Genomic DNA, 23,640 nt, shown 5'->3' on the forward strand with positions numbered 1-23,640 from the left:
TAGCTCACCAGACTGAAATCTACACGCCCCGTTTATCGATTGGTCGAAAGCAACAGCGGCTGAAACTGACAAAATGACATGACAGATATCGACACGCCCTGTTTATCGATTGGTCCAAACCTACAGCGACCTAGGAAAAATCACGGACTGCACAAAATAATCATGACGATGTCAGACTCAAAGTCTCACAGGAGACGATTTAGCTGTTTCTTTTAGCCAACGTACTTAAGTACGTTAACAGTAATTTAGGTAATATTATTAACTTTTCATAATCAATTTTTCAATAAGCTAAAAGAAAGATGTTAATATAAACAATAAAATGCTTTCTTTGATGATTCATTCGGGTTATGAAGGTAGCGATTATTGCAGAAAAAATTTACATAACCCGCTAACGCGGGTTTTGTATTTTTTCTGCAATAATCGCTACCTTCATAACCCGAATGAATCATCAAAGAAAGCATTTCATTGTTTAAATAGTGAACAATCATGCTTTTGAAAGGTTGGGTCATTCTGCACATATATATGTCATTTTATTTGTACCTCAACCACACAACAGTAATATTATCACCTATGTACATGAGTCTTTAGTTATTTCTTTCAAGTTAAAAAATAAACACAAAAGTTTCTAAATATTTTGACTTTATTTCACCACACTTCAATTATGATATATAAATAAATAAATAAATGCATTGCCTCAGATAAAAACATAAAACCATTATACATGAATGTAGTATTCATGTTATCACAAATAAAATTGCAAAATAAAAAAAAAATACCCCTGTACATTAAAATTATTTTTAAAGTTAAATTCAACATAAAATAACAGATAAATTCATAGTTTTATTAAGATTACAAAGTTTTCAATTCAACGTATCTATAAATCATTATAAGTATATTGATTGAGAAACAAGGCCACATTCTTTGGTGTTGATTTATATGGAGTAATCTAGGCAACAGGTCAAGATATGGAGTTTCTAATTTGGTTGAAACGGACTGGCTTAGCTCTGAAAAATAAAAACCCACATTTTTCAAACAACTCCTTAAAAGATTAATTATAAAACATTACCAAAAATGAGACATTTACTTAGTTTAGTCACATGATAATTTCACAATCCTCATCAATGTACGTATCATGTGCAATGCAAACACTGTGCAATAAATTAGGAGTCAGGGAACCACAACAAGCATGTTACATTAAAAAGTCAAAAGCCAGATCCTGCACAGAATCAGACAACCACACACAGCCAGGTAAACAGACTGACAGACAGACAGACTTGGTAGAAGTAAGGCTCTGCCTAAATAATTCTGCATCAGTTCTTGATCATAATTACATTAAGGAAGCAGTTATGCTTTTTAAATACATGTACATGTATACCAGTGCATAGTATTTTTTAGTATAAGAATATATTTGAAGCTTGTTTCAAGAGATATAAGGCATATTTGTAGATAACTGTACATCAAAAGATACTCAATTATTATTTAATTATGCTCAAGAATTTTTTTATATGCAGGAGCCAGAGGAATCCAAAACTGAAACAAGTACTGGTACAGTAAAACTCAGTTACAGTAAAATCATAGGGGCCTGTGGGTTTACTTTGATATATCTGTAATTTGTTTTATCCTTAAAACGATTTTGTAATAATTAGTATAGGGAATTCCCTATATTCATGTTCTCTTCAATAAGATTACTATTTATGCTCATTGACACATACATATACATTTTTTCAAAACCTAAAATCATCAGATTGTAAATTGAAGGATGTTTGTGAAAATAAATGCATTCAAACTATCATGCCAAATGTTATTGCTATTTCGGACAAAGTAAAGAAATTCATTTTAAAGGTTCAAAATTTTGTTATTTTTTACCTCTATAATACTCAAAACTAATTTGGTTTATCCGTAAATTCACAATTTTTTACCTCTATAATACTCAAAACTAATTTGGTTTATCCGTAAATTCACAATATCCGAAATTGTCATTACGGTATTGTTAAATTTTGCAAGGATTTGTTAAGAGTTTTGCTGGACACTCTACAATACATCGCTATATGCGAGATTTCGCTATATCTGTGTTCATACTAAGCGAGTTTTATTGTATGAAGCAAAATCAAAGGAAAATAAAAAGTAAACAATGACAACAGTTACAGTTTTTAATCATAACCAAATGGTTATATACTGTAATAAGCATTCAAACAAATCAAGACCAACATTAAACTTTTTAATTAAAGTGTCTTTTGTAAAGAAATTGATTACTGCTAATGAATATACACTGTAACCTCTTAAATCTTGACATACTAATGAAGCATCAGGATAAATTATTTATCAATTACATACTTATTTAAAAGATACTTTACATCATTAAAAACTTGTTAAAAGATAAAGCATTTTTTGCTTTTTTATTTTGGGATTTATAATTATTAAGATTAATAAAACTAAGGAAAATTCATTAACATTTAACTACAAATATCACTCAAAGGTTGAAATCTACTATGGTATTATATTAATAATTTGACCATTCTCTTGCTGAAAAATAAATCTACAATGTCAGAAACACAACAGATGGGATTTTTTAGGGTTTGGTCAATCATTAATACCGGTGCTAAGAATATTATATGTAAGGTATTTTGTATGCTCTACCACTGGGTAAAAATCAGCCCTATATTAAACCTATTTACAAATGTCAAGAGTTTAGGAGCAAAAACATCAACAGAATGAAGGGTCAGGAACAGATGATGAGAGAGTGTAGACTCATGCAAAATGACACAGAGGAAAAAGAGATGCATGCATATGATGACACCAAACCTGTGGAGGCTAACTCATGTATGTCCGCTCTCGTCTGATTGGCCCGCCGCGACCTCTGATCATCAATAACAGCGCATCATATTATCATGTTTAACATAATCTATTACATTACGTATCAATATCAAGTGTTAGATTGAAAGTTTCCTAATATATGTACAAAATAATTCTACTTGCAATCACTAAACATACAGAACTTTTTCTACAGTGACCATGCTTTAAGATAAATTTTACTCAGTGATACCAACACCAGAATACATCTCCTACTCACATCAAATCATACTGAAAGCGCTTCAGAACAATTCTATCACAAGCTTCAATCAGGGAGTTACAAAGCACAAAAATTACTGGGCTCTTGTTAAAGCCTGGAAACATTGACAAATTCAAGCTGAGGTTACCTGAAGGAGTTCATGGCTTGTTGTTTCGATTGTTGTTGCAAATTGTTGATTTTCCATTGAGCCTCTAAGCGACTAAAAGCACCTCCAGCAAACTGGAAAAATAGGTGGAAATACATGTATCAGTTATATCCTACTGTAATACAAACAACAGTCTACTGCTAATCTGTCCTTTGACTGGCTTAAAATACAAATTACATGTAGTTTTTATTCTAGAACCTTGCTTGCAAAATTCACAGTAAGCCATCTTTATCATTTTGAAAAGGAACTTTCTTTACCAGTATATTAATACTACAAAAAAACGCATGTAGATTGATCCTCTATTGTGGCCACTTTCTGAACCCTTGACAATGGGATTAAGAGTTCTTTGTTCTAACTACAATCACATACATGTACATATTACAGCAATTTTAGAATTGCTTTCTGTTACTCAGAATACAATTATCATAAAAATTTTCAGTATTGAAAATACCGGTATTTCCCTTCTCAAAAGGTCTCCATGGAAGCTCCTCATAAAAGATTACCAGTACTTCCAAATCAATTTCACAAATTACAGCCTTATTTCAGAATGAAATATTTCATAATAATTCTATGCAAAGATTGATCCTTCCTTAACTGTTGGACCCCATGCCTCACATCCTACACCCCATCCCCAACCTCCCATCCTTATTTGGCTTGTGTACTGAGCTAAAAAGTTTAAATAATATTGTTGAGAACAATGCTAGAAAATTGTTGACTTACCTCTCTCTTTGGTTTATCTATTTTATCTGGGTTAAGTCTAAGCCGGGTCAAGTAATGCCTTATATCTTTCATTCTTCTATGATCTGTTACAAAAATTACTGGCATTAATTTGAATACCTTTTTTTTTTAAATGTTGGCATATTATGTACAGCAAAACTTGACTCTAATAAACACAATTTCAACTTGAATAACAGCATAAACCATTACACTTTCTATGTTATAGGTGAAATTGAAAGGCTATATTCTGCACTGAGAAGTCAACAAATACACAGTAACAGTCGTAAAAGAATTTGCAGTAAGAAAAAAGCATGTCATTCAAAGCAAAATTATCAAAGATTGTTGAATGCAATTTATAAAAATAACTTAAAGTAGACTTTTGGCGCTGCACTTAAATTCAATTTAGAAATTTTATTAAATTATAGTTCAGGATAAGAATACAAGAGAAATGGAGCATTTTGAAGCAATTATTTTAATCAGGAAGGACTTTGCTGACTGACCCTCCTGTCTCTGGGCGTCCTGGTTGTACCTCATGGAGCGACCAGTGTCCCACGTCGACTTCTTGGTTTGGCTAGAAAAAATATAAGAACATATTTGAAAAAATAACAATGTCTTCTTTGTAAAGATGTGCTTAGAATATAAACATATCAGTCCACCTGGTAAATTTGTCACCGGGATCCATTTACTACAACCAGGGATGGGGTAATTGAAAAAAGTATTTGTAATTGAGTGTAATTAATTACATTTTTCAAAGTAATTGAAAGTAATTTGTAATTGAGTCTGTCTTCAATTACAAGTAATTGAATGTATTTAAATACATTCCAAAAATATTGTGTATTTTCAATTACTTTTCAATTACATCTCAATTACTTTTTTTCCAAGTTTAAAATATAATAAAGGTGTTTTATAATGATAAATAGATTTTATACATGTTTGGCATGGACTTTTGTTTATACAATAATTAAATGTCCCATAATGTTTCATATGTTTATACAGCATAACACACTGCCCAGGGCAATAGGTAAAGATCTAATTTTGTGGAGGTGTGAACTCCTCTAATACCCCAAAACCCCCATTGATTTTAGACTTAAGGGAGTCAAAATACCTCATTCTTGTGAATTATAGCAATCATTATTTATATACTGATATGCTTTATTGCCAAAAGTTGTACTTTCTGAATAAACATAGTTTTAATATGTGAATAAAAATTCACTGTAGTGAAAATATTACTCAGAACCAAAAATGAACTCAATGGTACTTAATGAATTTAATGTTAAAGAAAATTTTTCTAGAAATTTTCAAGAAATCTGATCTGAACTGAACTACCGGTATACAACCTTTAAAAACATAACCGTACATAAAGCTCTGTATATCTTAATGCTGTTAATATATGTATATGTTCTCAAAATTAAAAAAAATAAAACTAAAGTATTTGAAATGTAATTAATTACATTTATCAAAGTAATTGAGAGTAATTAATTACATTTTAAAAAATCAATGTAATTGTAATTGCAAGTAATTGATAAAATTGTCAATGTATTTGAAAGTAATTAATTACTTTTCAAAGTAATTGACCCCAACTCTGACTACAACTGTATGTATACATTATTCATATTTTGATAGTCATGCAGCCTTATTTTTTCAATAGTACACACTTACTCAAAATCAGGAGCATCCAGTAGAATTGCTTGTGGATCAATAGTGACTCTGGACCTCCGGAATCCTTTGGCTCTCCGACCTAATAAAATAAAATACATTCATATTCCCCAGGATGTAAAGGTAAATGGAACTAATACACAACATCCTCACTTCACTGGAAAGTGACCATATAATCTGACCTGTCCCTTTTGGAGTCTCGTCATCCCCAACTTCATCGTCACTCTCACCCATCCCGATGTCGTCATACTCAAATGACAGCTCTTTCTCCACCGTCAGGGCCTGCAGTCTTGGCACCGGGCGCAGGAACTGTCAAATACCACGGTCAACAATCAAACATCTTTATATAAAGGTTGAACACCTCAATGACATCTTACAAAGATCCATTACTAAAAGTAATAACTTGTTTGGTTTTTGTTAATTTAGATTACTTTTAATAACAACTGTATTTAGCAAATAATTCTACATTCATTTCCTCCATTTTTTTCATGAATACTTTTAGTACAATGCTGTAATCTACCAAAGGGTTCATTGTGTACAGATATGAGCCATATTTGCATGGCTGCTTGAAGAATGAAAGTTTTTAGAAACTGCACATATAGATATAGAAAATTAACATCTCGAACCTCTCCTGACTTCTTTTCATCATCAGCAGCAGACATGAGAGATGGGTGTATGGCAATACCATGGTCCTTCTTTGTCCTTGTGGTAAACTCTTCATTCTCAAACACATTCAAGTCCAACTCACTAAATCACAGACAGAAATTTACATTTTATCCTTAGAATTACAGATCTAAAAATGGGGTTTTGGTATCATTTAACTTTCAAATTGATGTATTAATATAAATGTATGTAAAAAATGTTCATGCATTGTTTGACATTATTATTATTAATGATCAATGTTAAGTTAAGCAAGTAAATTTTAACTTTCAACTACAAGTATGCATGCATGGTTGAATATATAAGAACCACTCTAAAGTGATATATAGAATCATGCACAGAAAACTTACTTCATGGTTATATATATTTATACTATAAGTAATGAACTATAATAGAAATTTCATGCTACAAAAGTTATGTTTCAATTTAAAATTTAATTATAAGTATTAAGAATCACTATGCTGAAAAAGAGACATGCAGCTGAATAAAAGCGAGAAATATACCATTCCAGTGAAAAGAAATGACTTGCTGAACGAGAGAATTAGTCTGTGCTCATACAAAGACTACAATCAGGATGTCAGGTCTACATGTAGAGATACTAGACAGTTAGATTTGATCATCTCTCTGATGACATTTAGACAATAATCAAGACATGCTTCCAAAGGATCTCTACCAGCATCTTATAATTAACTAGTAAAAGTTAGAGCAGCATGGAAAGAAGTTTGTAAAGTATTTCCTATTAAAAAATGCTAATGAAACATCAAAGAAAATAAAATAGAAAACATATTTTTATAAGATTAAAACAAAAAATAAATCGGAAGTGAAAGATAAAATGATTCAAGCAATAAAGCCAAAGATTTAAAATACTGTATTTGTACCATGATTTAATTTTTAAAAAAATATTTATAAATGGGATGTGTCTTATCATTCAAGGTATTGACAAGTAATGATGGTAAATTTATTACACAGCTCTACTACTGATGATTTCTTGCATATATTTTACAAATACACTCTGAATAGAGAGGACTGAAATGGCAGCTTCTTAGATCAAAATGGATGCCAAATTAACTTTCCACAATTATTATGATATCATCAAATTTATGATGGAGAAAGGAAAATAGTAGTTTCATAATGGATATATATGAAATTTACATTGGAAATTCTGCAAAATATCTGGTTTAACTGAAATGTCTTTTACAACTATATAATATATATATGTTCATGCTTTTAGAAAGTCTCTTGTCTTGAAAAGTAGAATGTCTAAGAAAATCAAATCGAAGTGGCTAGTATATTTACACGAACTTATACGATCCAAAATCCTTCACCCAAAATATCTATTTGGATATTTACAAATCCAGTTAGAATATCTAGTCAGGAATGTCAAATTCTATGTTACAAATAAAAGATACAAAAAAATCATGATGTCTTTAGATTCTGGTATCAGATTTCACTGTTTTTCTGGATAACTTAATTCATACAATGTAGTTTAGCAGCTGTGAGATGAATCATAAGCAGTAACAAAGCAAAATGGAAATCGCCAATCAAATCTGTGTACTTTGATCAAAAAGTAACAAAGTATTGTAAAATTAGTGATGTCACAAAAAAACTTCCCCTAAGCAACAATGTCACACACCTATTGAATTTGGAACGCAATAAATATTCTAAACAAAAAATTGAATGGCTATATCAAATTTCACTCAACAAACCTTCCAGATCCAAATCTATAATATATTTACTTCACAGTCAGATTTTACTTCCTCTATACTACAGATACATATATTTTATTGCATTTTAAATATTGAATTCTTACTCAGAAGTAAAATGAACAGTTATTTGAATGTAACTTTTGTAAACTGATTAAATGAAAAATCTTAACTACCAGCATTCTTTTCTGAGTACATTTTTCCACTGTCTTCACACAATCTTGTTAAATTCATTTAGTATGTATTTAATATTAGAATTATTTAAAGGAAATCTTTTACACTATATACCAATTTTAAGAAGTTTGACTCTAAAGTTATTTTTAGTAAAATATATAGTATAAACATACTAGTTCATCAGTCAGAGGATTAGTATTATTGAACATACATATATCTATATCAGAGGACGAGAAGGTATATAGACCAACAGAGTTAAAACCAATCCACCACACCAGCCCGCCCCTTACACATGCCCAAGACCTGTACAGAAGTAAGACACACAGTACCTGGCATCTGTTAGTCTTTGATATGGCACACAAACTATGTCCCTATGTGACAGTAAGTCATCGTACACACGATTCTGAGGCGATTTACTCAGATCTATTTCACCTGAGCCGTTCACCTCCGTCTGCACAGCCGTCACTATGTGGTCCCTAACTCGGCAACCCTGACACAGCAAGCAGAATAAGTCTCTCATGTTAGAAACAAACATTGTAACTGTCAGATGTGCATCGTAGAGATTTATTCTGATTACATACTAGAATTGTTGAAATCAAAATATAAGTAAAAGTAAAATATAGAACAGTTTAAAAAGCATTTATCCCTAAAAATACTATACAAGAATGTAAGAATTTTAATTTGCATGTACTGGTAAATAGTTGAGCGAGTACTTACAAAATTGAGTGCTTGATGACAAATAAAAAATACTACATGTATATCATATTTAAGACATATACATGTGTAAACACAGTACCTTATTCTGTTGTGTTGGATCGAAGCGTAAAGTCTTCAGATGACAACAAGGATATGTTCCTATGCAGGAATTGACCCCCGTCTCATTGTCAAACCTGGGAGGTTCGGGGTGGTATTTACAGTGCCCAAAGTCACTGCAGGGGAAGATCTCCTTACACCTGGTACAGGTGAGGTGGTTGATCATCCCCCAGATTCTCCAGTACACGTCCCGCCAAGACTTCAGTTGACCCTTTAGTTCCAGTAAGTAGTCATTGACATCAAAGTTCTGGTCCTTTGTGTGACAAAATGTCAGTTTTCCTCGCTTTTCTATTGTCATTCTATAAGCAACAAGTAAATGCAATCTTTTTACATTGTATACTGTATTTTTTTATGTCATATATCGATGCTCAATTTTGGTATATCAATTAATATTTGCAATTGTTTTTCCTAAAAATTAATTAACGGTAATCATTGTATAAATTATTGATTCCTTACCTGCTTGGCATACATTTGATTTTCTTTTCCAAATCCTGTGTCATTATTTTTTTGCAAATTGAGCACCTAGAAAAGAAATTTGTATACTGAATTAAACTCATCATGTCAAAACTATTACTCCTTAGCAGGAGGACAATCTATTAAATGAAATAAAAACGAAATAAGAATGTATTGATTTTAAAGTACTGGCATTGGTACATGTATGTCACTCTGAAATATATCTGAAATTTAACTTCAACATATATTTTACACGCACTACATTCTTACCTGAACAAAGTTGAAGCATTGTTAGGTGAATCAGGATTCACAACCTCAGAATCAAACAACTTCTCCAACTTCTTGGCAAAAAGTTTACTGTTAAATAGTGCAACAGGTTTTTTTTTAAATTCAGAGATACAAATAGTGAAAAGATCTGGATGCAAAAATAATAATGGTCTATTACAGATTCTGACTCTTTGACATACAATGTACAAATCATGAGAAAAAAGTTGAAGATTTACCTTTTGAATTTATCTTTTCTGTCTTTGATATCATCTGCTTCATTGTGAGTAAACAAATCAGCTATCCTAGATAATTAAGACAGTATTGCAGTATCATCAGTACCAGAAATAATTCTTATTGTCACACTAAACTAAGTAACATGGTTCCTACATGGGGTAGCTTTCAATACATTTCATTATAGCCCCCCACCCCACTTTTAGATACATTAATATGTGTATATATCTCAAAAAAGTTATTCTACAATGTACATGTATTACACTTTGAAGGACTATCAAAAGAAATTTTAAATGTCCAAAACCTAAATATCTCAATTCCTACCACTACTGTGAATGAACAGCTTGGAAAAGATTCAATGGGTCCAAATACTTGAAGAAAGACTACAGATAATAAAGGCACATTATTGAAAATATCATAGGTTGAAAGGTTCCTCCTCCTAGAGGATCTATCTATGGGATGTAAAGTACCAGAAAAATTCTCAATACGATCCATTCTATTTGGTTTCAATTTCCTTTACTTCGGATGTGATTTTGTATATCACTTTATTGTTTATTTCATAATGGCAAGTTGTTTAGTTATAACTATAATAATCTACCAGTACACAAAATTGATGTAAGTGTCTTTGGAATATAGAATCACATTGTATTCACCCCTAATCACATGACTTACCTTCCGACAAGTTTGTCATTGATACAATTCATGTTGCAGGGAGTTGCCACAATGGCAGACATATTCTCATGACAATATTCAATACACTCCTGAACCTGAGAAAGAGATTAAAAAAAAATATTGTAAAATCAGTATTTGGTTGTGGTTTTTATACAGTCATGTTTTTAATCAATATGTTAAACGACCGCATTGAAAAAAATGTAACTTTTTCATTCATCTATTTGTTGCGTATGCTGTTTGTAAAATCTCTTACCAAAGTATCCATTTTCAGAAAGTCTGATGAAATCAGGATTGATATTACATTATTTGCCTCTGGAATAGAGAGAAAACATTTTATGGTTTCTTAATAAAATTCAACTGCAATTAAACAACCAAACATACAATTTATTCAAAAACTTTTAAGCAAAATTTTTAAAGGCTTCTCACCAAGCTTGGGTTTTTCTGGTGGTTCTTTTGCACCCCTTTTAACATATTTCATCAACCAATCAAATATTTGAACATCACAATGTACGGAGATATCCACCTCTTCCCAACGCTGGGCATCGGTAGACAAATATTCTGCAAAGTACTTCATTTCCTGAACAAGCAGGTCACGAGGGCAGTGGAAATCTTGCTTCACTGCAATTAACACACATTTACAAAAATTCAATACAACTTATGCAAAGTATTTTGTCATTTAGACAAGACTGAGATATGGTTTGAAATAATAATTAATAATAGAAAAATGAATATATGATTGTGCAGTACAAAAACTGCATGTAATTTCTATTTCTCTGGCATTGTCCTTGAAATGAATTTGCCTTCAGGTTGTTAATAGGACTAGAGAGGGGAACAGTCATATACGTTAAGATTGCTGTTGTTTAAGAAAAATAACTTTTGGGTTGTGGTTGGATACAAAGAAAACTGTGGTCACATCAAACTCTCTGTGTGGCAGACAAATGTAACAGATCAACAGTGAATCCTTCAGAAACAGAGTATACAGTGCATCAACGCTAACGTCAAGCATGTTATATAGGGCAGAAACAAACTCCTCATTGATAAAGAAATGGGTGGGTTTTCAAATTATACCTGCAAGTTGTGTCTTGTTTTGTTTAGGATCAGGGGCTTCATTTCAATACAAATAACATTGATTATTCTACAAAGTAATAATGCTAAAAACAACAAAATTTTCATTTTCCAAAATGTTTAATACCAGATAAGAAATAACCCCCAAAAACTTACAGTTCTTTGCTTCGTCACAAACATGGATTGTCATGATTGGTCTACAAAAAATATTGACATGTAGTCATGTGGAATAAATAAACATTTGATATATTTCTGCAGGTGCATGCTTATTTTTCCAGTGCAGTTTGGACTCACCCTTGATCATTGGCTTTACGACCTCCCAGTTTATTCTTGTTATCTGTATTATCTTTGTCATCTTTGTCTCCTAAATATGATAATTAACAACGTAAGTGAATGTTGGTCTTTAGAGTATAATACATAGAGCGCTCTATAAATTCTTAATAATAATTAATAGGAAATTGAAAGTTTATTGTTCAACATCACTTAACAAATCTTCGTCTGAATTCTACAGGTAGTTAAACAGCTTATCAGTTAAAGCAAAATAACTTGAGATTGTAATTCTTAAGCTGTGGTCATTGACAAATTTCCTTCCTTTTTGGTTTAGTGACAAAGTTGCACATCTTTAAGTTCAGTAAAGTTACCTGCCTTAAATTTCTGATTGATTGACCATGTTTATTGCCTGTTTGATTAATTGATAGACTTGCTTACATGTACCTTTTGAATGTATCAAAAGATAAGCCTACCTTCCTGATTACATGACAGAGTTGCCTACCTTTTTGTCGGGCAGACCCTGGACCACCGTTGCTCCCTGTCTTAATGTTTAAGTCTGCAGGTTCCGAGAGACTAATTTGAGGGGAGCTGCCTGAGCTTGCAAAGTTTTTCTCCAGCTGGTTAATGGCATACACATCTCCAGACAACAAAAGCTCCTCATATCGCCTTGCAATCTAATTCAGAAACATTAAAAATCAATTTCAAATACTATAAACCAACTTTAAAAAGCATGTAAGAAAATTGTGTGTTGTTTGAAAGAACCTCAAAGTTTTGAATACAAATTGTTGCCACCTACCACTCCTTTAAGTTTACTACCTTGAATGTTTTTTCAAGATTATCTATACATATCTTGGTTGCCAAAGTAAGTCACTTCATGCTTTTTAATCATTAGTGAATTAAATTTTTAATAAAGCCATGGTGAAAAAAAAAATGTTAGTGTACAGTAACTGACCACTCTGATTTTAAGGTAGCTCACTACACCTTGAAATAGTTTCTCATTATTCAGCATGATGAATAAGATGAATAAGTCAAAAAGACAAAAAAAAAATGCAATTTTGGATAAAAAATTATCTTTTCAAAAATTTAGTTTAGTCTATATGAACAAAAGCCCTGGGCGGATTTAAACTCAAAATCTGCAGTTCACATGCCCGATACTTTACCCACTCAGCGAGGGTGATACACAACAAAATCAATTGATACAAACAATTTCACAAAACATTTAAATCGCTATCTTGTGACGTAGTGTCTTTTAAAAAAAGTATAAGTCTAGGTGTAGTAAGGTACCTTAATTATAATGAATGACACATGCTATTTTGTGATTTTGTGTCAACATTTATCTACTAAAGCCTGAATCTTAATTTCATGCTGATTTTGATAAAAGAGTTTTTAAAATGTCTCAAACAAAGTGGAAAAAACGGTTTCTTTAGCAATCATAAATTGATTTTTTTACATACGTAAACAGAATAATTTTCTTGAGTAAGAATCATGTTAAGATCTTCAAATTATGTTGTGTCAAAAATAAATTTTCCTTAATACCTGTCCCGGAGTTGATCCTGGAATAAGCCTTGCTATGGCATCCCAATTTTTGGTTTGAAGATTAGTGAAATCTTGTGAAGCTATTAGTGTTTTAAGAATCAGATCCAGGGCAACACCCAGAGTAGATGAGGGCTCCATGGTGCAATGTTCCTCTGTTCTCACTGGCATTCAGGATCACTTCATATATCCTCTGTCAAGATTACTTCATACATCCCCTGCTAAATAATATTAATGACTAAGATACATGTAGTAAATAAATGCTTTTTAAAAGTTTCTTTTATTTTTAAAAGGAAATGATAAAACTTGCATTAACAAATGCATGTATCTGAAGAAATTGAATTACAATCACATTTGATTATCATAATCATAAGTGCCTAATGGATAATATAGCCATCTTACCATTCTATCTAATATCCTTCCCTGATAGAGTGCATTATGAATTGAAAAAAAAAATCTTTGCTCAAATTCAATTATTTATTCATAGAGTGCAAAACCATCTTACACGTTCCGAGGGCTCTAGCTGCAATAATGTAGCCCTTTCCCAAATTTTTATATTTTTTTTTATCAAGTCCATCAAAACTCCAAGCGTAAATCCCATAAAATCACGCGAGAACTATTATGGCTGCTGAAAAATATGACTGGTAAACATGCTGATGTGTTTTATCTGGTTTTGATTTATGTATGGTTAGTTTGTTCAACCTGAATTAAAAAATCATTTTGTCTCAAGAAAGTCAAATACAAAAACAATCTTTTCAGAGCGAACTCAGCCGCAATAAAAATATATTTTTGCACCATTATGGAGATCCTTTGGAATTGTAGCCCTCTCCAGTAAACATCAGATATAAAAATCGGAGAGGGCTACATTATTGCAGCCAAGAGGGCTCATGAGCAAAGCTCTCCCTATAGATTTATAGAAATATGTGAGAATAATGAATATTTTAGAGCTATTCTTCAGCAACATGTCGTTTCAATATAGAGCTGTTTTAAAAAGAGCTTGGAATTTTTATGGGACATTACTATCTAGTTGGCAATCAAAACAAGCTGTCAAATTTATATTGACCTCCTTTCTTCCACTTCGCTAAGAGATTTTAGCTCACTGATATTCATAGACTGTCAAAACGAAAGATTGTTTTTCCTAGGATCTGCTTTGTTGTGTTCAACCGAAATATACAGCCAATTGGTTGAAGTCTTACTTTCAATGTATTCATATCTTTTAGCCAATGACCAGACAGTTAAATATAAGGAGACCCGCCTTCATCAAATTGGATTTATACCGTGGGCAGCGAGAGGCAGGCAAAGCCCGCCTTGCAAAGCGAGGCTTAATGGTAACACGAAAATCAGTGAAAAATAGAAGTTGAATTGGGGTACTAAGGGCTGAAAAAAAAATTTCCAGCTCATGCATAGGCATCGCCATATTGGTCACCAATTTGTTCAACAAAGTTAACTCATTCATTAAATGAGTGGCGCTTTTTTTATATTTATTGCTCATTGAATCTATAAAAAACTTTCCAAGTTTTTAATAGAAAGTAACTTAAATGAAATTGTTTGACTTTGCAAACCAGATAAGTTTCAACAGTGCTTTGATCAGGAAATAAGTCTAATTTAACATATGTCTTATCAAATTATTACATGGAAAATAAAATAAAATCTTTAACATCAAGTCACTAATCTTTTTAGACATTTGATAAAGTATAAATAGAAAATTCATTAAGTTACAAAATAATTAAGCATTGAAAGAAGAAATAAAAAGTTCTTGGAATTATGTACTTTTCTTTAGCTATTTCCCAAGACAAAACTTGTGTGTTTTACAAATGAAACTTCATAATGTAGACTGAGCATGCAGCGTTTAGTTTAACTTTGGCTTAATGTGATTTTAGTAGACCCTTCTGTGTGCGTTTCAAAGAAATTGCTCTACAAAAATAAAACTGCAGTGTGTTAAATATGTGCATGGTCCAACAGCCACTTCGTTTACATAATATTTTCATATACTGCCCAAAGTCCAAGATCTTGTTTAAACTGCTCTTCTTTCAAATTTGAGCAGTCATTTTGACGGAAATTGTCAATGTCAGATTCCACCAACATGACGTCAAGGTATTGTTTGAAATTTTAAAAAATGTATCTGGATGACAAGTGGAGTCAATCAGGGACATAAAGACTAACGTTAATGGGCTCATGGTTAACTGTAAAGTGTTTAAATGAAAATAATGTTAATTTTTAACTTCATCTCAATATGAATAGTGCGTGCAACTTTACAGATGCAATAATAAACAGCATGCTGGGAAAACAAAGCACATGATATATAAAAATATATAAAGGTAAATCCTAACTGCATCACATTTGCTTATAAGTTGTACCTTTTTAAAAATGACTTTTTGAACGGTAACCAAGAATATGCGGCCATTTTTCAACAACAATCTTATTAATGATATATCTATAAAAACGAATAAATTAAAAAAAATCAATCAAATAATAAATGAGGTATAACTATTTAATTGTGCATTTTGTTTTGGATAAAATGTTACAAAATAATTCTAAGAGAACAAAATTGAAATGATTAAAGATGAATGATATTTTTCGTTTTTTCAAAAAAAAATGTTTATAGAAATGAGAAAGTTAAGTCAGTTGATTTTGCTTCGTGTGAGATTAAGTCTGTAAGAAAACCTAATATTTATTTTATCATATCTATGCACAAGTATGACAAGAAATCAAATTGACAATAAAAAGTGATTTTCTTAAACGGCTATCGGTCTATGTTATGGCGCCGAAGTATGATTTTATGGAACAAGTTAACGCGCACCTGTTGCACCATTTCCGGTTTGATTTTTGAACGATGTCGAAACGAAAATTGGACGTAGAAAGCAGTATAAGCGATATATGTGATACCAGTGACGAAAAGCAAAGTCGCTTCAAAGAAAAGCATTCCCTTGATAGCGACGAAGAGGACGAGACGGGCCAAGATTATGAAATTCTGCCGGAGGATGACATTGAAGGTTCTAGTTGAAGTTTGCTTATTTCTGATGAGTTGCTCTTCTTTTCGCCACATTTAACATGCTTAAAGAAATGCAACCATTAAACAGTCAGTTTCACAATTGTCCCGGTAATTTTAATGATTTTAATATTCCTGTAAACATCTTGTTTCTTTTTTATTTTTGGCAACATATTTTCCTCTTGGTCAGCTGTTGGTGGTTTAATACTTAGATGTTTGAGTCGCCCTTGAGTGCTCAATAGGTGTCTTTTTTTTTATCATATTTTTTTCTGCATGAATCCTAATAATGTTTGTTTGTGTCATATTTAAAAATGGGTTTTTAATAGAAATGATATAAAAATCACAATCGGATAAAAACAGACATCTAAAAATGGTAGGATCGGGGCATTTTTGTAGGTAAGGTAGGGTTACCCTAAACACACAACTTTTTTTTTAAGGCCTAAGTAATTATATACTATAATTTGTTCTCCTTTTTTATCATAATTGGATTGGGGATTTTCAGTGAATGATTTTATTGTAATACACAGAAATACACATAAGAATACCAATTTAAATCAATTTTGTCTTCAGGAACAAATAATTAAGAACTCCACTATTTGACAACAGAGCCCCTGTGGTCTCGCATACGCTAACTAACCGTAAGCATATCGGTGCCTTTTATATATATATATACACAATTACACACTATTATTAGAAGTAAAAAAAAAATTATATCATTCCTTACATGCTGCAGTATTTTCATTCTTATTTACCGATATCAAAAAAGGAAAATAAATAAAAAAGAACATAATATGTTGAAGCGGGTACATATATACTAATTAGTATATAGGTACCTGGTTGAAGTAAGCATATCTTTTATCACTCACAATGCATGATAAAATTTATTTATTCGTTTACATAAAAAATAAAAAATTATTACAAACATACATTTAAATGCTCTTAGCATTATTTTTTCACAAGTCCTGAGAAGTGTCTTATTCCAAGTCCCAAAATATCCAGGTCACAAAACGTCCTAGTTCCAAACATCTTATCAGCTGGTTATGAAACGTTCAGGTCCTGAAACGTCTAGAATTCCTCCAATACAAATCTATACCAATCACTTCATTGATTGATTTTGGGTACCGGTATACAAAAGCTTCTTTAAGTTGGGTAAATGACAAGTTTTCAAGCATGTGTTTTACATTGAATGATGAAAGGAGCCCCTCCCAGTGATTACGTTAGTAACAGGACATGACGATATTATCCCCACCAAGGAAAAAGAAGCTATGCCGTTCCGCATGTGGCTTTTAATATGAAGACTTGGTATAACTTTTAACTTGGCTGTAACAGTAAACTTGACTTGTATTTTAATGCAACACTAGTACCACTAGTTCTTACTTCTCTTATTTGTTAAATTTGGGCAAATTAACATGTTTTTACTAAACAGTGGCAATTGTTAAAGTCTCTGCACACCAAGATTTTTTACCTTAAAAAATAGCTTCTTCAATTTGATGGTAATTGCATGCAAATTTTTGCTTGAGTTGATGTACACCGAAATTTTTTAAGTCTTATATATTTTACTTAATTACCAATCAGAAACCCTATCTACATTTATAGTACCGTATATAAAAATGTGTGCTTTAAAATATTTGTGAAAAAGGTCGTGCCCAATGCTTCATCATTGAGGTTCTAAATCTACCTTGATCTTTTTATCTTATTATGTTTGGCATTAGATGCATTAGGGTGACAGGATGTAATATAACAATGCGATGGCATCTTGGGTTAAGTTGCATAATACATACAGGTTGTACTGTGCAGTGTTGTGTTAGTGCTTCAATGAATTTTGTTCTTAGCATAAGTACATTGGTCAGGTGTGTCTTAGATAATGAAATGGGGAGTTGTCAACTTGTGGGAAGTTTCATTAGTGCAATAGTGTGTTTGTGCAAATTGTGTTTGTGTGATGGTGTGTTGTGCTGGTTTGTGCTTGCTTGTGCCAAAGAGGTATACTGATTTTTTTTTTCAATTTCTAATACTCTTCTGAGCTTTTGATAACTGCCCTCTATGGAAAACCTACTTTAATCCACATGTTAAAACATGTAAAGAAAATGTCTTGTCCATCTACCGTATTTCTGTTAAGTGTATTAGGTATATGCATACAGTGTTATCGTTATAGCTTTAACTATTTTTTTTTTCTTGTATTGTTCACTAGAGCTTGCCTTGTACATAAAGCACAGTAAAACTACATCCACTTAAGCTGGTGCTCCTCTTTTACAGGACAAGAGGACACTACAATTGATTCCTATGAAGGGATTAAAGTAACTCCCTTCAACATGAAAGAGGAACTAGAAGAAGGACACTTTGACAAAGATGGGATGTACATTTTCGACAAAACTAAGGTAGATAAATTTTTAAGGAACAATTTCTTTGAAATTTTAATTGTTTTTTGGATGATAACATTATTTCTTTCTTCCTTAAAAGCAAGAAAATACAGAAGTCAGAGGATTATTAAAACATGTATTTTGTTCAATTTACGTGTCACCTAATTCATGCAAGTTGTGAAAAATTGTTTTCATTGTGTGCTAATAGTGGCTGATATTAGTATTTATTAGGTTAGTTATTGACTGTTTACAGAATTTGTGGGGTCGTAAAATCCATATAATCCATCTATGGCCTTTACGGACCCCACAAATTTCTGTAAACAGTCAATAACAAACCTAATAAGTGTTTTGTTTTTTCGAGGACCTAAAGTTTGATATGTAAACAAACAAAAGATAATATATAACAATTAAATTCATAGCTTAATTCTCTAATATTTTACATTCCTCGTCAGTCGTCTGTGCAAACCTGGATGCCATTGTAGAGTCATAACATTATGTCACGGGCAAAGGGGGGGGTCACTCTATAAAAATCAGCTCAAATAATGTTACGTCCGCCATGTTGTCATATGTGATGCTTGCAGTGTAAAGAAACTTATAAGGCAATCACCTGACGCTATTCATCCAATGACGTTGAGACATTCTAGTCTGAGGCAAAACAATATTACTTATTAGGTTTGTTACTGGTTGTTTACAGAAATTTGTGGGGTTGGCAAATTCAATAGAAGGCTCAGGTTCGCCTTGCCTTCTATGGACTTTAGTACCCCACAAATTTCTGTAGTCAGTAACAAACCTAATAAGTGTTTTGTTTTGTCGAGGACCTAAAGTTTGATATATAAATAAACAAATGATAATAAAACAATTAAATTCATAACTTAATTCTCTTATTTTTTTTCCGTTCCTCGTCATGCAGTCGTCTGTGCAAACCTGGATTCCATTTTAGGATTGTGATATTATGTCACAAAGAGGAATCACTCTATAAATATTTTGGGGCTTAAAAAATTAAAGGTATGGTCGAACGTTTGTTTGAAAAATCAGTTAATAGGTATAACGTTACCTCCGCCATGTAGCTTTATATATTTTGACTCTGGCCGTTTAAAGAAACTCGCAAGGCAATCACGTGATGCGTTTCATCCAATCATGTCGAAACACTCTACTCCAAGGCAAAACAAATAAAATTAAAAAAGAGAAATTTATTCTTATTTTGAAAGGGAAATGCCATAATTGTTAAAACTGTCATGTCTTTGACGACAATTGCAACCCAGAACTGAATATTTAAAGACTTAATCATTATCAATATGCATTTGACAAAATTTTAATGGATACAATTTAAAAATCAACACTAGTTTAATAATTCGCTTTTTTTAATCCATTTCCAATTGCAAATTGAGTTGACTTTTTATAGATTTGATGTAAAGATACAATAATCAAAAGATCTTTTACAAGCTTATTAAAAAATCATCATTGGTAAATGTACCGGTACAGGAGACTTCTATTTTTGCAGGAAATAAAAGATAACTGGATCGATAATATTGACTGGGTCAAAATCAAAGCAAAAGAAAAAGACCATGAAGATAAGATGGGTGATTCAGAGTCAGATGACGAAGAGGATTTTGATGAAAAGGCTGTTTACACAGAAATCTTATCCTTTTTAAAACCTGGTGAAACCATTGCTAAAGCTCTCAAACGACTCGGGGGTAACAAGGGGAAGATACAATCGTCCAGTCAGAGATGGAAAGCCAAGAAACAGAAAACACCAAACGACACTGGGGGGCCATCGGAGGAGGACAAACAGAATTTTCTGAAATTGACAGAGTTGGCAGATAAAGTTATGAGCACTGGCAACATGGAGGTGTATGAAATGACATATGAAAAAGTGAATTTCTTGTTGAAAAAATTTGAACCATCAAAAACTGAAATTCCTGAAGACATGGACAATGATGATGCATTAGATATGTTTGCAGAAAATTTTGACAAAGAATCTGGTACTAAAGAAGACAGCAGCAAAGGCAGTGAGGAACCAAAATCTGAACATAAGGAAAATAACAGTAGTTCAAAAACTGGTATGTGCAATACTTGTACTTTTGTAGTTTATAGTAACTAAGATTTTCAATTATTTTAAAAAACTAATGATGTTCGATGTATCTTTGGCCAAAATACAGTTGTCAATTTGATGTTTCTTTTTTACAAGAATGCTTTGCAAAAGCAGAATACACTGTATTAGATAAATCTCTGTCCTTTGTTTTATTCATTATATGCTACATTGTACATTCCATTCCCTTTGCTGTCTCCCAGAAGTTCTGGTCGCTACGTCCAGTGAGGTGATGTGGGAGTACAAGTGGAAGACGGAGGACGAGGAGATTCACGGACCGTTCACCAGCGCGCAGATGTTGCAGTGGAGCGAGGAGGACTACTTCCCGGACGGAGTGTACGTCAGGAAAACCTCCAACACGGACGGACCATTCTACAGCTCCAAGAGGATTGACTTTGATTTGTACACGTAGATCTCTCCCTTCCTTAACAATAGTCACATTTTTACATATCTCATTGTCTGAATATTCATTGAATAGAGTGCTCATATATCAATTTTTGTACATAGTGATTTTTGGGAAACTTCCAAGGAATGAAAACATTCAAGGAATTAAAACTATTGGGCATTGGTGTGTGTATATTTGAATTTACCAGTCGTTCGGTATCAACTTTCATGAAATATTTTAGACCTACATCAGTGTTTGCCTATATGTCCAATACTCTCACTTACGTGACCAAGAAGGTAGCTTAGAATAAATACAAACTGATCAGACTTAACACTGTATTACATATTATCTAGGTATAAAGACCACTTAAAAAAAGATTTATTTAAAATTTTGAAATGAATCCTTCTAAAGAAGGAACTTGATAAACGGTTCCTGCCCTTTCGTTTGACCTTACACGGTGCGCTGTAATTATGTTATCGAATCAAGTGTATAACTTTCAGTTCAGGGTAAACCAACCTGTCATTAAAAATGAGAGGTGTAGATTAAATGTCAAAATCAAATAGAGTTAACTTTCTTTAACACAAGTCATCTTGAAAATTTACCAGTTGTTGTCCTTCACACGAGCAGTAATATTGATGGGTCCGAACCTGGCGAGGTTTTTGGGCCAAGGACACGGTCGGGATCTTTGTCTTTGTGGAGAGATTAATCAGGCCTACACAGCGCTAACAAGGAATATCACAAATAGGATGCAGAAGTTTGAGTGCTGACATAACATTATCTAAAGGACGCGACGTGAACATTGACAGAAACACAGACAAGTTTTATCTAAATGCTAAATAATTCACCACCTTAGAGCAAAAGTTGCGTAATTAGAACAATTATTCTTATATAACTAAGATCTAGTCAAAACTAATATTTTAATTTTATTCGCGTATATTGTCTGTTTCACATGAATTCTACAATATTAGAGAGGTTGAGATTTCAAAGGGGTACCTGTACGTGGACTAGGGGAATCACTTATGTCGATCCAATGTAATAAAAATACCGGTACATTAGTTTCAGTTCGCCTGCAAATGAGAAGTACAGTAATATATTGGGATGAAAAGATCTGAATACGATATTCATATTCCAGTCTCAGCTTCGAGCATCAATCATCCTCGTGTAGTTCGAAATATCTGACGTTTTCAAAGATTTCTAGCGATTTGATAAGTGACACGCCAGTCCGATATATCTGACGTTTTCCGGCTTTTTTAACGTATTCGACGTGATAAAAGAAGTTGATGTTTGAGCACGTTATAATTACCGCATTCACTATGAGTTGACGAATTAAGCAATTGCTCAAGTCTTTTGGTTTATACTCTATCTTTCGCAATGAATGTGATTATAACTCATTGAAGCATTGCGTACTTGTTTTCCCATTCGCAAACTATCCACATAACGCGTTTTGTTTCGTTCTTTCGTTGCGTTTAATTTTATCAATAGTTCACCCTGTTTTTCTCCATTCTTCTTTGGCGAAATACACAATTTCATTTTTGCCTTTTTTGTACTTTTTAGCATATTGCTTTTGATAACTATTGTGATGTTGAAAAGAAGCCGTGTCAATTTTTTTAAAAATATAATTTGTTGACATTTACAACGGTCATTTAAAGAGAACAACAACAAATGTTTATTATGTTGATGAATATCGCGATGTTTCGTGTCTCTTAAAGGGAAAGAAGAATTAAATGCAAGATGCAGAAATTAATATTCTATATGCATTGTTGTGGACAAATACTCGGGCCAAATAAGGTCTTGTGAAAATATAAAATTGCTAACTGACATTCTTGGGAAAACATTATGGGGTAGCCACAGTACACACATATTATACCTGTATAACTTTTTAAATTGAAGGAAGAAACAATTTGTCTTTCTGATGGACCAATCATCCAACAGTCACTAAGAGGAGACGAGGTTGTTTGTTTTTCACATCATTAGACAAACACCGTTGTTCGCTGTCAATACTAATTAAGACCTCACCCCCCGGTCCTCGCCCCCTCTCTGGATTTCTGGCGTTTCTCTTCCGCCTGTTAGGTTTTCTGTACCAACTCTCCGCGTCGTTGGGGGATTGTGTGTACCTCTATTTGACGTTTATAAACAGGAGACAATGGGATCTGTTTATAAATTAGGGTAATGGACTGGAATTATTTATTCAACTGTTTATTTTTCTGAAAATGGTCTGATACATACTTGTGGATGTCTCGTCTGGTGTAGTCCGTGTTGGGTTTCAGAAAACGAGCCGTCCCAATGATACAAGAGAGAAATGAATACTGGTTGTAATTTTGTTATTATGTTGTTAAGTGATTCACAGATTCAAAGACATACACGTACAACTCGTTTGCACTGTTGTACAGG

At 32.5% G+C, this 23,640-nt stretch overlaps 2 protein-coding genes across 7 annotated transcripts; one reads left to right on the forward strand and one right to left on the reverse strand.

Annotated features, from left to right (window-relative positions):
* Positions 1-790: 790 nt before the first annotated feature.
* On the reverse strand, positions 791-15,848 carry LOC128188742 (SANT and BTB domain regulator of class switch recombination-like). Of its 5 annotated transcripts, XM_052859980.1 has the most exons (23): positions 15,787-15,848; positions 13,433-13,647; positions 12,399-12,570; positions 11,921-11,990; positions 11,783-11,823; positions 11,630-11,665; positions 10,988-11,179; positions 10,815-10,873; positions 10,562-10,656; positions 9,895-9,960; positions 9,662-9,748; positions 9,395-9,460; positions 8,922-9,237; positions 8,455-8,615; positions 7,955-7,969; positions 6,215-6,335; positions 5,771-5,897; positions 5,592-5,670; positions 4,433-4,503; positions 3,936-4,018; positions 3,198-3,289; positions 2,803-2,857; positions 791-1,004 (listed from the first exon to the last, which is right to left on the reverse strand). In XM_052859980.1, the coding sequence occupies exons 2-22, from the start codon at positions 13,598-13,600 to the stop codon at positions 2,812-2,814; spliced, it is 2,163 nt and encodes a 720-aa protein (XP_052715940.1). In that variant the 5' UTR covers positions 13,601-13,647; positions 15,787-15,848; the 3' UTR covers positions 791-1,004; positions 2,803-2,811. The 5 variants fall into 5 exon arrangements, with proteins under 5 accessions (XP_052715940.1, XP_052715944.1, XP_052715943.1 ...); XM_052859984.1 differs by lacking the exons at positions 11,630-11,665; positions 15,787-15,848; XM_052859983.1 differs by lacking the exons at positions 7,955-7,969; positions 15,787-15,848.
* A 371-nt stretch (positions 15,849-16,219) lies between these two features.
* LOC128190045 (CD2 antigen cytoplasmic tail-binding protein 2 homolog) lies at positions 16,220-21,580 on the forward strand. 2 transcript variants are annotated; one of them, XM_052861923.1, is made up of 4 exons: positions 16,220-16,422; positions 18,672-18,793; positions 20,277-20,835; positions 21,071-21,580. In XM_052861923.1, the coding sequence occupies exons 1-4, from the start codon at positions 16,263-16,265 to the stop codon at positions 21,274-21,276; spliced, it is 1,047 nt and encodes a 348-aa protein (XP_052717883.1). In that variant the 5' UTR covers positions 16,220-16,262; the 3' UTR covers positions 21,277-21,580. The 2 variants fall into 2 exon arrangements, with proteins under 2 accessions (XP_052717883.1, XP_052717882.1); XM_052861922.1 differs by having other exon boundaries at positions 16,221-16,422; positions 21,068-21,434.
* The last annotated feature ends 2,060 nt before the right edge of the window (positions 21,581-23,640 follow it).

Source organism: Crassostrea angulata, chromosome 6 (assembly GCF_025612915.1).
Source record: "Crassostrea angulata isolate pt1a10 chromosome 6, ASM2561291v2, whole genome shotgun sequence".
Lineage (NCBI taxonomy): Eukaryota > Metazoa > Mollusca > Bivalvia > Ostreida > Ostreidae > Magallana > Magallana angulata.

Bases quoted from the DNA above. Each gene is read 5' to 3' on its own strand.
- LOC128188742 (XM_052859980.1), bottom strand. From the start codon at position 13,600: ATGCCAGTGAGAACAGAGGAACATTGCACCATGGAGCCCTCATCTACT. The intron at 10,657-10,814 runs GTAAGAGATTTT...TCTCTTTCTCAG, and splicing joins TTCTGAAAATGGATACTTTG to GTTCAGGAGTGTATTGAATA. The intron at 9,461-9,661 runs GTAAGAATGTAG...TTTCTTTTCTAG, and splicing joins AATGCTTCAACTTTGTTCAG to GTGCTCAATTTGCAAAAAAA.
- LOC128190045 (XM_052861922.1), top strand. From the start codon at position 16,263: ATGTCGAAACGAAAATTGGACGTAGAAAGCAGTATAAGCGATATATGT. The intron at 16,423-18,671 runs GTTCTAGTTGAA...CCTCTTTTACAG, and splicing joins GCCGGAGGATGACATTGAAG to GACAAGAGGACACTACAATT. The intron at 20,836-21,067 runs GTATGTGCAATA...GCTGTCTCCCAG, and splicing joins TAACAGTAGTTCAAAAACTG to AAGTTCTGGTCGCTACGTCC.